We start from the raw sequence: 17,613 nt of genomic DNA, 5'->3' as shown, positions 1-17,613 counted from the left end.
TTTTATAATTTTTTAAACTACTGTCCACCCTGCCTTTTAAAATTTTCTCTTTGGCTGTGCCTTCCAATTTCAACTTCTGAAAGAGAAGCAGTCAGCTATCTTCAGCTGAACTCAAAATCATATCCCATTTTGCGGCTGTTGACAAATAGGGTAAGCTACTGTTCCCATGTAGCACTGGGCTTGCTCTGCCACAAGGAGAAAAAAAAAATCCACTAAAATGCAGTAGGCCTCAAGAGGAGAGAGGAAAGAAGCCCAAGCAGTGATGACCAGGTCACTAACTTAGCTAAGATAAGATGCTGGCAATATGAGACACACCAGGGTCATTAGGAAAGAATGAGGAAAGTGCTGGAAGTCATATCAGAGGTAAAGTAGCAAGCCAGCAAGTTCAGGGCTTAAAAGGAATTCTAATCTCACCAAATACACATTGTATGGGCACAATGATGTGCCATCAACTGGAACTCCCATTGTGATCAGTCAAATATTCAAGTTTGCACCATTGAGAGAATCAATAGGAAATTAGCAGCCAGAAACGATTCAAAAGAAGTTACTTTAAACCCTAATTCTGTAAAGATTGGAAGTAGACAACAATCTCTTCACTCCTTTTGGATGTCAGAGGTTTCCAACCCATTTATGGATCTGAACAACACAAGAGCACTACCCATTTTTAACATCTCTCTCAAAAAAGTATTCCTTACCGAAGCGGCTTTATTTCCTTCTGAAGCTCTTGAAGGGATTTTTGTAGATGTTCATTTTCTTGTTTGCTTTCATAAAGCTCTGATTTCATGTCTGATACTGCAGATCGCTCCTGCTTCAGGAATTCATACATCTCAGAAGCCCTCTCCTGTTCCCCACTTAGAGAGTTCTGCAAGTCACTAGATATGGCTTTTTCCTGCTGAAGTTTATATTCTAATAATTCAACTGGGGGCAGGAAAAGAAACCAAAGTCCATTTTTATTACAAATATATTTAACAACTCCATTCCCAATAATATTGCTTTAAAAGTACAAAAAGTAAATGGGCTTTGGCTACTGTTGCTCTTGCCAATCCTCTGCTAATACAGAACTCAATTTTTCACAGAGTCACAATTTAAAAAAACACTAAAAGATTATATAAACTCCTGTTTTACTGTTAGTCTCTCACTCAGCTTTCCCATTCTTTTTCACTGTGATTTGTTCACCAGAGAACTGGTTCCTCTTTGGCTTTTAGTTTTTTTGATAAAACAGTAACTGCAAGCAGACAGTTATCTACTGCTTCTGTCATCCATTTCATTAATATCTTCTATTTACCAATACAGACAGCTAAACAAACCAGTATGGAGAATTTTCTGAAAACTATTTGTTGCTCGCTATTCCGAAGTCTTCTAGTTTCATATACTCCTTGGCCTTAAAGTTGCCCTCCAACTTAATCTTTGCACAAAATAAGCTGAAGACATTTCAGCTCAGTTTTAAACTTGGCAAGTACAGATTTTTCTGAACCACAGCTATTATGACAATCTGTACTCACATCCCCATAAAAAACCCGATGAGTTCACAAAATTACATCTGATGTCAGAATTCATTCCACCATTGTTACTGCATTACCCTCCCCCGCCCTTTCTTTTGGTGTGAGACAGAGTGGAAAAGCAGATGGAATATGATTCAGATGTGCTACCCTTCCTCCGAAGCTGGTGTTCTTGTTTGCTCCCATGATCTTCTGCATTAGTAAGAGTTTCCTGTAGCTGCTGCAGCTTCTCTTGGTTTTGAAGATGTATCATTCGTAGCTGAGCTCGAAGGTCCTGTATCTCAGAAAGTAAGCTATTCCTATCAGAAGACAGAAGGTGTTCTAAAACTATCCTCTGCTGTTCTTCCTGAAAACATAACAAGCCCATTTCAGACATTAAGGAAGAAAAACATACAGTAACTTCTGTGTCAGTATTTCCCAATTTTATTTGGCCGTGGAACCTTTTTCAACTCAAAAGAATTTTGCAGGCCCCTTAACAGTCTTACATATGGAGCTGAAAATGTACAGCACAAATAAGTAAGGATAATAATAAACAAATGCTAAACAAGATCATGAGATCAAAATTTAGTTTAATTGCACATATTTAAAAACAAAAAAGTCACATTTAATAGATTTACTAGGGTGAGTAAGGGGATTTATGGTGATATATATCAACAGGGAATCGAATCACTAACTGCTTGCACAGTGCTCAATAGCGACAGCATCGTCCCTGTTCTCTGGCTAAGCTGGAATTACACCAGGACACTTATCATGGCAAACACAAATGAAAATTGTTTTTAGTAAAATTCATAAATGCTTAAATATTAATTTTTTAAATCATAAAATGCTATTGTAATTACACTTTCTCACTGAACCCTTATTTGCACTTCGCAGAACCCAAGTTCTGCAGAAGGCCATTTGGGAAACACTGTTGTAAGTAATATCCAATTCCAAAGCATACTCCAGTTCATCCCATAATACAAACCCTATCTATCCCCACAGGTCATTCGCTCCTATATAGTTGATCAAATTTTGAAGATATAATGAAGAGAAGCAATTTAAAATGACCAAACTCATACCACAATTTATCAATTCTCTTATATTTAATTAAAAAAAGAATGCATTTTATTGGTTTCCCTAATAGGGTGATAGTTACTGAAATCTCTCTGGCCTGATGCTAACCTTTTAACATGAAGTTATCCAAAATCAAATAAGGACTAATTCAGGCTGAGTTTAACCTAAGAAACATTTGTATACCTAGGAGTCCATGTTGTCTGCTTTTACGTGAGACACCTACTTCTCAGCATCACAATCTCCTGAAGACCAACTGATTGACTGATAAACACTACAATCAGTGCCTTGCATGATGACAAGTTTCAGAGGGGTAACAGTATTATTCTGTTTCAGCAAAAACAATGAGTCCAGTGACACTTTACAGACTAACAAATTTGTTATGGTACTAGGTATTTTCTGTTTTCTGCTTTCTTCAGCATCTGGAGAAGTGAGCTGTATCCCACAAAAGCTTATGCCCTAATACCCTAATAAACGTATCAGTCTTTAAAGTGGCATCGGACTCGTTTTTTTTACTACAATCAGTATATCTCATGATATATAGATAAAAATGGCAGCCAAAACAAAGCTTGTATAAAAATCCACTGTTCTTATTCTGTTTAGGCTGCAGTATTATATTTAAAAGCATAAGAGATGAGACTGGAAAATTAGACCCATTTGTGCATTATGCCCAGAATTATTTTCTCCAAATGTAATGGAAAGGAAGTGGGAGATTTGTAAGTGTAAATATTTCAACATAGCCTTACTTGTCGTTTCACAACATGCTCCAGTTTTTCCACAACTGAACCTTCATCCCCAGAACCAGGATTGCAGAAGTGTGACTGCAAGTCAATATGAAACACGTTCCGCTCCTTCTCTAGAGCACTCTGAACTGCCTGAAGAAGTTCACCTCTCCAATCAAAACAGGTATCAGAAGAGTCCTACAGGAGTAAGAGGAACTTTATTAGCATCTATACAAAAAAAATTAGTTATTTCAAGGGAGGTATAACACTTTATCCTGAATACCTTGTCTCCTCTGTCTGCCCCTTTGCTTAGATAATCCTTCAATGACTGTATTGCATCGAGCAAGGCTAGTTCTTCCTTTTGCCATCCCTCAGCTGCTGCAGATTGCTGGCCACTTTTTTGATCACTCAGAGGAAAGGGGTGTTCTGACAAAGCCAGTATTCTGCGACTGTCCTCATACACCATCTTCAGCACAGACTGAAAAGGGGCAACACATTTTTTATAAACTGATATTATTGTAACAATAGAGTCCAAAATGGCAGAAAACATTTTGGGATTAATGTTTCTGCAATTTAAGCTTAAACGTAAAAACCATCATCCTATAGTCAGTGTCTTCTAACAGACAGATGTCTGCACTATAAACTCTGAAAAAAAAACCAAAGAAAAGGGAGTGAAAAAGTATAAAACTGATTGTAGTCAAGAGAAAGTTATTCACCTGTAACGGAAGCTCTTTGAGATGAATGGTCCCTATGAGTATTCCACATGTGGATACGCATGAGAATCATATGCCAATGCCCACTGATCAACATGTGCACTTTGTCCCTTCATGCTCCCAGTTGAGGGTATAATACATAGTGCGGGTTGACACCAATCCAGTCTCCCCTCTTACTGTCTTCGAATGCAGTCCAATCCAAAGCAGAGGGGATGGAGGGTGGGTAGTGGAATACAGACAGGGATCATACATCTCAAAGAACCTCAACATAAAGGTAAGCAACCTCCTCATCCTCAAGTAACAGTCCCAGTGCGTACTCTACATGTGGATGATTCTCCAGCAGCAACCAGACCAAAGATGGCTGCACGCAAGGATGCCAAAAGGGCAGTCCTCAAAATAGCTTGTCCAACTGCCATATGTGCCATATGACGGTGCACTGTGAAGGTATGGATGGAGTGCCAGGTGGCTACACAACCAGCAAGGCTGACGAGGTAGCTTGTGCTCACATGAAATGACCAGTGACTATCAAGCCTGGGTGTGGTGCTCTAGATTCTTGGATGCATGCAGACTTATTTAGCAATTCATTGGGAAGCAAGGGCTCGACCCTTGGACCCTTCAGCAAAGGCCAAGAGGAACTTCAGCAGAGGGATAGCTCAGTGATTAGAGCAGTGCCCTTGTGAATGCAGGGTTGTGAGCTCAATCATTGAGGGGGCCTTTCAAGGTTCTGGGGCAGGCTAGAGTTAAAAAAAAAAATCTGTCAGGGATGGAGACAGGTCCTGCTGTGAACACAGGGGACTGGACTTGACCTCTCAAGGTCCCTTCCAGCTCTATGAGCTATGTACATATCAACTGAGCCCTATAAAGGTAGAAAGCCAGCACATGGCACACACAGAGGGAGCATACAACCCTGTCAGTATGGGAGATGTGTGGTACTGGATAGACAAGTGGGTGGACACACTGGTTCAGGAGGAATTACAACTACACAACCTGTGAGAGCAGCAGAAAGGACACCTTGTCCTTCTGGAATGCGGTGTAGGGAGATCTTCCGTTATAGCTGCCAGCTCACTGAACTATCTGACTGAAGATGTCTACAAGGAATGACACTGATTGGGAGATGGGAAAGGGAGCATGTTGCCAATGGTTCAAAGGGTGGTTTTGGAAAGGGAGAAATTAAGGTTCCATGTAGTGTGGGCTTCAGTACAGGTGGCAAGATGTGGAGTAATTTCTTTACTAACTGGATGGCAGTGGTTGTGCAAACATGGAAGGATAGTCCACGGGGCAAAAAAGGTGCTGACTGCTGCTAGGTGCACCTGTATAGAGGTGAGGGCTAGGCCAGATGTTCTGAGGATGAAAAGATAATCCAGGATGACTGGTTCAGTGAGTGATGGTGGTATTGAGTCCATAGCATGAAGCGCATCTCCTGGTGAATAGTAACAGAGAGAAAGCTATGCTAGTCTATATACTACCAAAACAAAAAAGCAGTCTAGTAGCACTTTAAAGACTAACATAATTAGTTTGTATTCTCTCCTACTCTGAGTAAGGATTCATCACACTGGGTGGATCACACCCAGTCTACCCTTGACACCCATCCAAATAGCTGGCTGAAGTGAGGTGAAGAGGTCTTGCATTGGGATGTCACATTTCCCCCCAGTCTTGTATGAGCAGATCAGAGAGCATATGAAGACAGAGTGGTATGAGGTGGAGAGTCAGAGGAGGGCCATGACAGGACCAGAATGGCACTACAAGTAACCCTGAGGCCCTGTCTCAGCAAATCTTACATAGCACTTGTGGTAGGAGGGTTATGGAGATGGAGGCATAGTAAATATCAGTGGTCCAGGGGAGGAGGAGGAGCACCACACTGCAAGTCCTTTCACCCCACTGAAACAATAGGAAGCAGCTTCCTATTCTTGTGAGTGGCAAAGAGGGCCCAGTGATAGTTGCCCTGCACTCAACCAGGTACGGTAGCGTGGCATTATGTAGTTCTCACTCAGGGCTGATGGAGACAGTCAACCTGTCAGTATCATCTAGGGAGTTCTGGGAGTGCTATGTGGTGTTTGATGCCCCAGTTTCAGACGCAGACAGATTCTAGGCACGGGGGGGGGGAGACTTGGTGCCACCCTGCTGGTTAACATACACTACTATTGCAATGTTGTTCAATGAGAACAGAGACGTTCAATGCAGAGGGACTGGCCAAGAAGGAGAAAGATGCAACATGCAGATCAGACCACCCATAGCTCAGCCACATTTGTGCATATTCTGGCCTCTCTTGGTATCCACAGACCCTGGTCCATGTGGTGATACACGTGGGCTCCCCAACCTATAAGGCAGGTATCTATTGTGATGGTGACCTGTGGCATGAAAAAGGCAAAGGAGTGCTGATTAAGACCTTGGAAGGTCCATCATATGAGGAAGACTAGCAGAGTCTGGGGAAGACAGACTGTGGTGAGCATATGCATCATGCTGGCCCTTTAGATGGAAAGAAGCCCTTGCTGAAGACAGCTCATATGTAGATACGCATACGACATCACAGATGCAGGCAGAGAGGCAGAGGTGGATCAGGGTATTGGATCTGCAATGCAGGTTCATGACGACGGACATCAGTGCTGTAGAGCAGTCCACTGGAAGAAAGTCCTGGCAATGGCAGTACCAAGATGAATGGCAATAAATCTTATGGTCTGTGCAGATGTCCTCACTTATACAGATACTTAGATATGCCAGCTATGTGATCTCCCAACATGAGTCCCACAAGAATTCATGAGATAGGAGTGTGCTGCGCAGCCGCAGACTATAACAGGGTTCATAAAAGAACTAGGTAAATTCAGGAAAGACAGGTCCAGCAATGGCTAATAGCCAGGGTGGGCAGAGATGGTGTCCCTAGCCTCCACTTGCCAGAAATTGTGACTGGGCTACAGGAGATGGATCACTTGACTATCTGCGCTGACTACTGGCCACTGTGAAAAAAGACAGGATGCTGGGCCACATGGATCTTTGGCCTGATCTAGGATAGCTCTTTTTATGCTCACTTTTATGCCACTACCACAGCAAAGACCTTTGTGAGCACCAATGGAGCCATCGCTAACTGAACAGGAAGATCCAGAACTGACAGCAGTGGTCTTCCACCTGAAAATGGAGAAATGTGCTGTGGGATAAGTGGATACCTACATGGAAAAAAGAATCTTCATGTCAAGAGCTGTGAATGGGGATCCCACAAGCTTGATGAAGTTGTTGAGCACCTGAAAGTCTGGAATGAGGTATGATCCTCCAACCCTTCTTTGGGATGATGAAGTATGGGGAGAAGAAGGCTCATCCCCTGCAGTGAGGTGAGGTGGGGTCTACTGCACCTTTGAGAAGCAGAACATCCACTTCTTGTTGGAGAATACATTGATGAAATGGTTTCTGGAGGAGTTTTGAGGTGTGGAGAATGAGGCAGAAATAAGAAGAATTCTGTGGATTACGCACAATAGAGTAACTTTAATACCCAACTGTCTGATCTTGCACCAATTGTGGGTGAACAGAGCCGCCAGCCCCCAAAAACAATATGGGGTACAACTGGTGCCTTCAGGGGAAGTTTTCTGTTCTCTGATGACATATCGAAACTGCTGTTGCGGCTGCTGCTGAGATATGGCCAAAGGAAATGTCATGCCAGAGGCAGAGAAATATGGTCACTGGGAGCAGTATGGTCTATATGGTGCCTCCTGCTGGTGCTGGTAGTACAGCAGGTAGAGTGCATCTGGATGTAGACAAAACAGCTGCCTCTGCTGTCCACATCTTGGGGATACTGTGGAAATGAACACAGAGAGCAGTAAACCGCCTACTAATGAGAGCCACATAAAGGAGGAAGATGGGGAAGAGGAGGAGCAGCTTATTGCAACCAGCTCAAGAGCTCAATCATTAGCAAACATTTATAGTGTAAAAAATTAAACAGTTGACTTATAGCTAAGTGCTTTATGTAATTTGCATTTAATAGTCTTTTGGTTTAAGGTGAAAGACCACAACAGGTTCCTAGTACACTGGCTTTCCTATCACACATTACCTTCAGCTGTGGTGAAATGGTTTCTTTTTCTTTCAGTGGGTCCCCCACTGCATCTTGAAATATTCCACAGTACTGCAGATAAGCCATGAAACTAGCATCTACATGTTCAGCTGTTTCTAGCTCCTGATTTACTTTAGCTGCCATATCTGAACTGCTATCTGAAAACACAGAGAGAATAATATTACAGACTAAACAAATATGTTGTATTGCAACGGTAAAAGCAGTGGACACAAAAATGTAGATTCCACAGTCAGAAATCAGATATGTAATTGTAGGAGTATATGGAACAGACAGGACTTGAATTATTAATAACTACAGATCCCTTCTAGCTCTCATTAATTAGAAAAGCTGTCCACATCTGTTTATCCCAAAACAGAATCCACCTAAGATGATAAGAAAAGGGCTCACATCATGTTGTGAGATGCTTTGTTTAAGGAACGTACAGATCAGCCCAAGTCAGGAGTTCCTCCCTTCCTCCAGAAATAGAAATGGCTAAGTGCAACTATTATTAATTCCCTAGGCAAGAATATCTCAATTGCACATTGACAAAAACCCACTTTCTCCTTCCCAACTTAGCTAAACAGAAGTCTAGCCAACCAACCTTCTTTACTATGCAAAGGGGCCCATTGCACATTGAGTAGGGAAGCATCAAGTGAAGTAAACTAGCCGTCAGACTGAACGTCAAATTTGGCAAACTATATGGTACCCCAAGACATCTCAGCCACGTTTTACCCCAAATTACAAACTATACTTTGTTTTCCTTGTAGATCAAATATACCATGTATAATCTGTCCTTCTCCCCAATTAGAAGTGCACATTTGCTTGCCTTGCTAGTCTAATCAACATCCTTCAATATGGGAACAGCATCTCACGTTTTAAATAATAAATAATGTGAAATGCTTATTTACAAAGAATACATGTAATATATCCTACACAGTTACAAGATAAGGGATTTTGTTGGTTTCACTGTAAATAACGTTTGTATACTAAAAGCATTAAGAATTGTCTGAAAAGGCAGAAGGAATGACGGCAGATACAAACCAAGGTATAACTTTGGAATATTAAGAAAAATTGCTTAAAAGAGGGGATCCCAATTAATAGTAGGGTCTAATAATGAAATACGATCAAATGTAAAAAGCCTCTGATAAGAAAAGGATCGTAAGAAATTTTTTATACTAGGAAATCATATACTGGATACCCATGGAAGCAGCAGAGAAAATAAGAATATGTATATGTTACATCTTCAGCCCCGGGTTCACACTCAGCCTAATCTCCCTTTCATCCAGGGGTGGCCAGTCCAAGCCTGAGTCAAGTTAAACCCAAGGTTTAAGCCCTATTGATTTGCAAGGCAGACACACATCAGATCTGACTAAGTGGGTCTTTGTCCACAAAGCTTATAACAGATTTTTTTAGAGCAGTGTATAAGGTGCCACAAGATTTCTTGTTGTTTTTAATATAGACAGTCCCATTGGACGCGTGCTCTGGAAATCCAGCAAAAAATGGTTATCCACCTTTTCATAATGGTGGATCTTTGAGATGCGCGGCTCGTGTTCATTCCATTGCAGGTGTTCGCACACCCATTAAAGATTTTTGCCTTAGTGGTGTTACCTCCTTGAGCGCCACACACGAGCTGGAGTATCTGGTGCTACCAGCCCTACACCTTCTGAGTTTCTTCTTGCAGACAAAACCAACACGGGGCAGGAGGATGCGTAATGGAATGGACAAGAGTGACACCTCAAAATCCCAGAAGAGTAACCATTTTTTCTTTGTCAACTGTTTCCTCATGTGGACTCTATTGTAGGTGACTCACAAACAGATTCCTCAGAGGTAAGCTCAGCACACATAGGTGTGCAAATTAGAGCACTCGTCTGCCAAAGCCAGCATCACCTTGAGCTTGCTGGGTCAGCATATAACACAACACGAATGAATGGACAGATGACCAGGTCATGGTCTCACAGATTTCTTGGATCATTACCTGAGCGAGGAAGGTTGCCAGTGATATTTGTGCCCTTGTTAAGAGAGCTACCAAAATCAGCAGCAGGGGCACTTTGACCACCTCACAGCAGTAAAGGATGCAGGCCATGATCCAGAACAAGAATTTCTGGGTGAATATCGTGCGACTTTTCATCTTGTCTGCCACTGCCACAAATGGCTGCCTCAATTCGCAGAAGAGCTTTGTTTTATCTGTGTAAAAAGTCAGCATCCTTTTGACATTTATAGTATGCAGCCTGTCCTGATCAGACACACAAGGCTTTGGACAGTAGACATGTTAGACAACGTCAGACAATGTCATGGCCAATATGAAAATGGCCTTTTGACAGAAATGCCCAGTATGTTTGCAGCTGGACAAAGATGTAGGAAGAAGAGGCAGCCAAATATTGCAGGGTATAGCCTCGTACGTCCAACACCCAGTGGACACAACCAGACTGAGCAGTAGAGGAAGAGGCTGTTCAGGAAAGGTAGCAGTGGATCCAAGGAACTGGCTGTTGTATCACTCTCAAGCATGATCTCAAAAAGAAAGGTTTTTCCCTGCAGAATGTTTTGCCGGGCTGTGCTGAATAGGCGAATAAGAGGCACAGCCTCCTGAGACTCGGCTTCTGGGTATGCTACCTCTATGGTGGCACCAACATATAGCAGCATGGAGGTGGAGAGGGCACCATAGTTTCGAGGGATCCACAATTTTTCCCCCACTCCTTGGGGAACCTTACTGGGTGTTTTACTTTCTTGGGAAGCCTGTGGTGCATGCTGAACTGGCAGCATGAACAGAAGCCTGTGCTCCTTTGACACCTGAGGTATCCTCACACAATCAGTGTCAAAAAAGGAGTTGGTTCAGTTCCACTTACAGGAGTCAGGAGGACATTTCACCATGCTAACAGCCACAACTGGAGAGGGCCGACAGCGGGGCTCCCAGGTGGGCCAAGACAGGCTCTCTGCTCATTGCCACCTGGGAGCCATGCTTCTTTTCCCTGTTCTTGCGTACCAGTGACATAGGTGACACTTCACACAAATGCCAAGCTGCTTGGAGACTCATACCAAGCAGGCTGAGATGCCAAGCAGAAGGCAGACTCAATTAAGAGAGTTCCAGGCCTGATGTGCCTCTCCTTCTGCGTGTTGGGCTGAAAGTTTTTTACAAACCTGGCACCTCTCCTTACCATGAGCTTCCCTCAGGCACTCAAGTGACACACGAGACACAAAAGTAAAAGAAAATACTTCTATTGATATATATTTTGGATGTCTCTTACTAAAATTATACAAGCAAAATGACTTACTCATTAACCAATAGAAACTGAAACTTACTGCTGCCACATCCATCACTTGCCACCTCTAGACCAGACATTGTTGATCCTAGATCATCTTGTGAATTACACGGAGTTAAAGTGAAGTCATCAACATCTCTCACCTGTTTAAAAAAATGTATATAACCAGCATGAATCAGAGTTATTTCTGGCACTAATGTATCCAGCTACACCCTCCTTACTATTTAAAATCATCAGTAAATGACTATGTTATTACAAAACATCAAATCAGTTATTGGGTTCATGGGGGTAAATGCCATAGTTAAAGCTACATACAGAGTTTCTTTGAAATCTTCTCCTGTCCATTTTCACTTACTTCCAATAGTCCTAAAAATTTCTCTTTAGAGCTGAAGCTCTCTATGCTTGTTCAAAGAGAATACATACATTTTGGGGTGAAAGTAGATGACAAAACTCTTAAGCAGCTTTTTCCCTTAAAGAATTCTGCAAGATATTTTTACTCTCCTATACATATAATATTGAGCAAAAAAACCTCCATTTGTAGGGCAGAGAGAATATGGAAGTTGTAAATTCCTGAAAAATATCATTTCTGATTACACTCAGTAGGGGCATTAGTGGAGATGTGACAATCTCTAGTGAAATTCTGCTCAGTAAAGGAGTACGATTGGAACAGGGCAAGTTCTACAGTTTTCCTACCAGATACCAAAAAATGACAGGGGCTTCTCATAACCTAAGACAATCTCATGCATGACACCATAAAATGTTTAATTTAAATTTCACATTTAAGGTTTTTGGAGCCATTGCAAGAGTTATCAAATAACTAACTTTCATTTAAAGAAAAAAACTGTTTTTCTGAACAAAAAGGGTGACATTCTGCTATGTAATTACCATTCAATTCTACATACATAGTTAAATAATAAATCTTTACTAAAAACTCAAAAAACATTCCAATGCTTATTCAGAGTGTTTTATCATGAATATTTTGAAGGAAAAATGGCCTCATGGGTATGGTACTAGACTGGGACTCAAGAGGTCTTAATTTAATGCCCACTGTTGCCCCTGGCATCCTGGGCAACCTTGTATCCACCAATCCCTGGGAGTTTTTCTACTGATTTAAATGGGTATTGGGATCATGCTTGCTGTGTCTCAGCTCCACATCTGCAAGACTGAGACAATATTTCTCTCCCCCAGTCTCTGCCTGTCTTGTCTATTTAGATGCGAGAGCTTCAGGACAGTGAGCCTCTTTTACTAAAGCATATACAGCAGCATGCCTATCATAACCTATGTTGAAGTCTTTAGGCATTATTTTAATACTATTCATAATGAATTATAAACTCTGCCAAAGGCAACTTCCTGTGATACTCACAGGTGAGATTGCAATAGGTGGTCAAGCTGGGTCTGTGGTGAGATTTCACTGCACCAGGTGGTGGGAGGCATACTTTAATCAAAATCACCACTGTGGTTTCCAATAAACTCTGTACATTACAACTCAGTAGATACATAACTATCATTCCCTCAAGAGGAAAGCATGAATAAAAGGTGATATATAAGCTATTTAGAGCAGGGCCCCTGCAATTTTATGGACCTGAACACAGCCTAGAACATGGCTTGCCCCCACTATAATATAAATCATACACCCTTTAAAAAAATCAATTGCCATGTCATTTGGGAAGAAACTCCTTTAAAACTGAATAAAAATATCCACAAGCAGATGATTGTTGCAGTAAGTTAAACCATATAAACTCTTCTGAGTGGCACTAATTATAAAAGGAATTTGATCCCAAGTTTTTTTGGGTCCTTCACTTTAAACCGCCAGGCCTAATACACCAAGTCCTAATGCAGCACATTTTCTGAAGCTGTTGGTATACACGTTGAACCTCTCTCCTCAGGCACCCTCTGGACCTGACCGGTGGCTGGACAAGAGAATTTGCTGGACAATGGGAGGTCGATATTTTCTACCACGTTACCAACACTGCCACTGCTTACTGCGGTCTTGAGACGACATTTGGGATAAATTACAGCTAAATAACAGCACAGAACATGGGTGGCTGTAAACAAATTTTATGGAACCACAGAAAACTTGGTGACACCAGTGATAAGTGGTCATCCAGATAATTAAAATCATGCCAGATTACATGGTTTGCCGGACAAGAGAGCTCCAGATTAGAAATGTTCAACCTGCACTACAAATGCTCCAAAAGTTACAAAATTAAACCCATATTATACTACCATTATTTATATTACAGCATCAATCTACAATAAAGTCAAAAGAAGGTATCTGCTTTTAGGTACTTACACTTCAATTCAGTTTTCAGAAAATTTTCAGAAAACTAATTTCACTTACAGAGACAGTGCAGTGGTAAAATGATGTTTGAATACAGCCTAAAGTATGCATCACTGTCTCCAACCAGGGGATGAACAAATAAAAGATGACTGCTATGACACAGTAGCCATTCTTCTTGATGTATATTTACCAATATTAGTTTCCATGGGAACACACAGAGCAGCTAAACCAGCAATAAATCTTCTGGAGGGGGAGGGAAGGAAGGATTTTAAAGTGATAATTACCAGAATCCTTTTTTCCACATCTTGGTACTCAGCAATAGAGTAGGTACTTCCAGAGAAAGCTGGAGACTTTGAAACTAGTCTGGCCGCTACTTTCTCACTGATATCAGCATGCAGAGTTGGATACCCCAATAGTTCAGGTGTCTCTCCTTGTATGGCAGATTTGTTGTGCATCATTTCAAAGTCTGTGCTGTGTACACTATCAACTTCTGAGAAGGGTGTTAAGTGAAGACTTGGTTGAACTTCTGTGCTTGTCTCCTGCTTTCTCACAATCTCAGGTGAGTCGAACAACGTCATATCCATGACTAAACCTTCAAAGTCCTTGAGTGTGTCTCTAGTGAGCTCTGTGTCTTGTGAAAGATTGTTCAACTTACATTTCATCAAGTCTGGAGTTTGATGAAATTCCAAGATTTGTTGACAGTGCTTTTTCAGATCTTGCAGCTCTCTGGCCTTGCTTGTCATCTCTGCTTCCTGAAGCAGAAGTGTCTCTTGCAGTTGCTTAATCTGAATTTTCAGATTTCCACTGTGAGCCTTCAAGTCAGCTATAGCTGCATCCTTCTCCTAGAGTGAAACAACACATACACCCATGAATTTCCTGTTTCCCCAATTCAAATAAAAGTTCCCACAAGTGCAAAAACTATTCAGCTTTTGAGAAAAGTTTTTTAAAACAAGGTAACAAATGTGTTATTAATCCTAGCTATGATTTCCAGTTTGGCTCTTCTTTTACCTTCAAGACAAAATAAATGAATGCATCTGTTCTTCAGAACAGCTATTGTAGTAAAACAAACATTTAATACAGATTCTCATTATTACATTAGTACACTACACAACAGCAATGCTTAAACCACTGGCGTACATTTTTAAAATTATGTTACTTTGATATAGCGAAACATAGCTGTACAGGTTTTTTGGGGGAGAGGTCTGTTTTTGTTTTTCCAACAGTGACATCAACACACATGACCACTGGTATATGTGACATCTCCTTAGAAGCAGGGGTTTTGCTGGAGGGAAGGGAGTTTCCCATACAATTCTATAGAATTGACCTACTCATTAAAAAATGTATCCCAAAATAGGGAAACAACAGGTTAAGGAATATTTAAATATATTAGATGTATTCAAGCTGGCATGGCCTGAACAAATTCATCCTAGGGTATTTAAAGAACTAGCTTAAGCACTCTTGGCACCATCAGCAGTCACATGGAAAATTCATGAAGGATGGGTGAGATCCCAAAGGACTGGAAAAGGGCAGAAACAGTACCTATCTTTAAAACGGGGCACACATGAGACTCGGGGAATTATAATTGATACCTGGGAAAACCACAGGAACAAGATATTTAACAGTAAATTAATAAACCGCAAAGCAGGGGTGAGCAAACTTTTTGGCCTGAGAGCCACATCACAATTCAGAGATTCTATGAAAGGACAGGTAGCAAAGGCTAGTGGAGGGCTGGGCCTCCCGAAACAGCCAGGCATACCCCAGCCCCAACACCTTATCTCACCCTCCCTGTCCAAGCTCTCTGCACCCAACCACTCCATGGGGACCATCCCTGCTTTCCAACCCATGGCTACATCACCTGAAGCACTGGGGCTAATGGTGCTGCAGAGTGCAGACACATCACCTGGAACACCAGAGCAGGCAGCCCTGCAGCCACACTGGCCGGCCAGAGCTCAGAGCTGTCTCACCGAGAATACTGGGGCTGGCGGCACAGTGAGTGCCTCAACCCAGATGCTGTAATGAAACTGTCCCGAGGCTCACGTGTACTGCGCACAGACTGGATGCGGAGTTCCTCTGAAGTTTGGAAGCAATGCTGCCCCACAGAGTGCTCTGTAACCACCAATTTAGCCTCTTGGCTACAGATGCATTTAGGAAATATCTATCCACACTGTGGCAGAAACAATAATGGGTCCATGCAGTGGTGAACCCAGCAATCATGCACCCAAATTTTTAGCTCTGCAGTAGCCCACAGAGAATCCACGAACAACATACTAGCAATCCCCAGATCCTTAGAAGGCTCTTATCAACCACAAACACACTGGACATGAACTTCAAGCAGAGTCAAAGGAGGTAAGTATTCTGGCTAATAACCTGCTGGACTATTTCTCAGTTTCTTGGACCAGTAGAACTGAACCTTCTATTGTTACATTCAATCTGGTCCATCATCTTCTATCCTTCCATATTTATACAGTAGTTTCTACAAATACTATTATGAACACTTAAGTACTAATGGATACATAAAACAAACAAAAAGCTTAACATGAAGAACAGAGATTACCTGAATACATCTGAACAGTACTTCAGTCTCTAAGATCTGAGATTCTACAGAACTCATTTCCAACACTGACATCTGGATTTGATTTCCATCTGAAGCCTTTGCTTTAATAACCAAGGCTCAAATATTCTTTTTGAAACCACTTCCATATAAACAATTGGAGAAAAGTAGCAATGATGAAAAATGTGCCAAATTAGCTCTTGGTCCCTTCCATCTCATTACTATGCCAACGTACCTTTATGTCCTCCAGGAATTTACCCATCTGTTCTTCACTTAAATCCAATTTCTTTTTCACAAAGGCTAATTCAGACTTAAGCTCCTCCCGGTGCAATGTCATCTTTGTGATTAGATCTTCATGATTGTCTGAAGCATCTGTAGCCTGTAACTGTACTAGAATCTTAAAAAGAAAAAAAATGTGGGTTGCCTTTTAAATGTAAGCCATTTCCACATTGGTGGATTTTATTTTCTGTCTGTTTTGGAATTCCTATCTAAGCATCAACTATGATAAACTGTCATTTTAAAAGAGTAAGCTCTCATAAGCAACCAAGTTTCTACAGAAGTGTTGCCAATTTGTGGGCTTTAAAGAAAAATGCATTTCAAGTTATTATTTGATATATTTTACAGATGCCAGAGAATGAGAACAGATGCACTTCACGCACTACAGGAGACTTTCACCACACTTTCCTCGGTACTGCCTTTGTGGTTCTGAATATAAATCTACACGTGATATGAGCAATTTGAGCTTCTACTAACAATCAATGCCAATCTGAGATCAAATAATTATAATCCTGTCAGGATAGCAGTAGTAACACTGCCTTCTATAATGTTGATTGCAACAGAGTGCATGTTTGCTATTTATTATACAACTCATTGTAAGAAAGCTCCAAGGAGAAGTATAACAGACCTGCACTAAGCAGGGCTATATAATACAATCACCTTTTCATGTTTTAAGAAGAGGATTAAATGCATCATTTGGACAGACCACGTGATCTAGCGGTTAGGACAGCTTGAGTTCTCATCCTGGTCTGTCACAAATCCTCTGTCAGGTCACTTTATCTCACTGTAACACTTTTTCCTGCCACCCTGTCTCATCTGTTCACACAGTAAGTCTTTTGCAAGAATCATACCATCTCTCTGCACAAAGCCTAGCGCAATGAGGTACCGATCTCAGTTATGGTCTCTAACCACTACTGTAATTCAAATAACTATATGAACAATCACTTTGTCTACGGATTAATACTTCCTATAACCACTTAAGAAGGTGCAGACTCATTGTACAGAAGCACACATCTACAGATGAACAACATGTGTCAAAGTGATTTTAGGCTATTTTAGTGATCGTCATGTCCAACATGCACCCAAAGAAAACAGGAATGCATCAGTGAAGTCTAACTAAATTCATCGTCATCTCAGTGTCAAAGCTACAAAATCTAACTAATGAAATCACTAACTCTACTTTCTCATCTAGTCATATGGCAAAAGTAAAATGATGTAACTATAATGTTCT

The 17,613-nt window shown here is 41.3% G+C and overlaps 1 protein-coding gene across 7 annotated transcripts in view; it reads right to left on the bottom strand.

Annotated features, from left to right (window-relative positions):
- PCNT (pericentrin) overlaps nucleotides 1–17,613 on the bottom strand; it is a 175,901-nt gene that overhangs the window by 44,007 nt on the left and 114,281 nt on the right. For all 7 annotated transcript variants that reach the window (XM_075002108.1, XM_075002112.1, XM_075002111.1 and 4 more), the window contains 8 exons: nucleotides 16,342–16,503; nucleotides 13,840–14,397; nucleotides 11,315–11,417; nucleotides 8,018–8,175; nucleotides 3,555–3,749; nucleotides 3,296–3,469; nucleotides 1,650–1,845; nucleotides 696–918 (listed from right to left, as the gene is read on the bottom strand). In XM_075002108.1, coding sequence (XP_074858209.1) covers nucleotides 696–918; nucleotides 1,650–1,845; nucleotides 3,296–3,469; nucleotides 3,555–3,749; nucleotides 8,018–8,175; nucleotides 11,315–11,417; nucleotides 13,840–14,397; nucleotides 16,342–16,503 — 1,769 coding nt within the window. The remainder of the gene's footprint in view (nucleotides 1–695; nucleotides 919–1,649; nucleotides 1,846–3,295; nucleotides 3,470–3,554; nucleotides 3,750–8,017; nucleotides 8,176–11,314; nucleotides 11,418–13,839; nucleotides 14,398–16,341; nucleotides 16,504–17,613) is intronic.

Source organism: Carettochelys insculpta, chromosome 8 (genome assembly GCF_033958435.1).
Source record: "Carettochelys insculpta isolate YL-2023 chromosome 8, ASM3395843v1, whole genome shotgun sequence".
NCBI lineage: Eukaryota > Metazoa > Chordata > Testudines > Carettochelyidae > Carettochelys > Carettochelys insculpta.
This window is presented reverse-complemented; position numbering and strand designations above follow the sequence as displayed.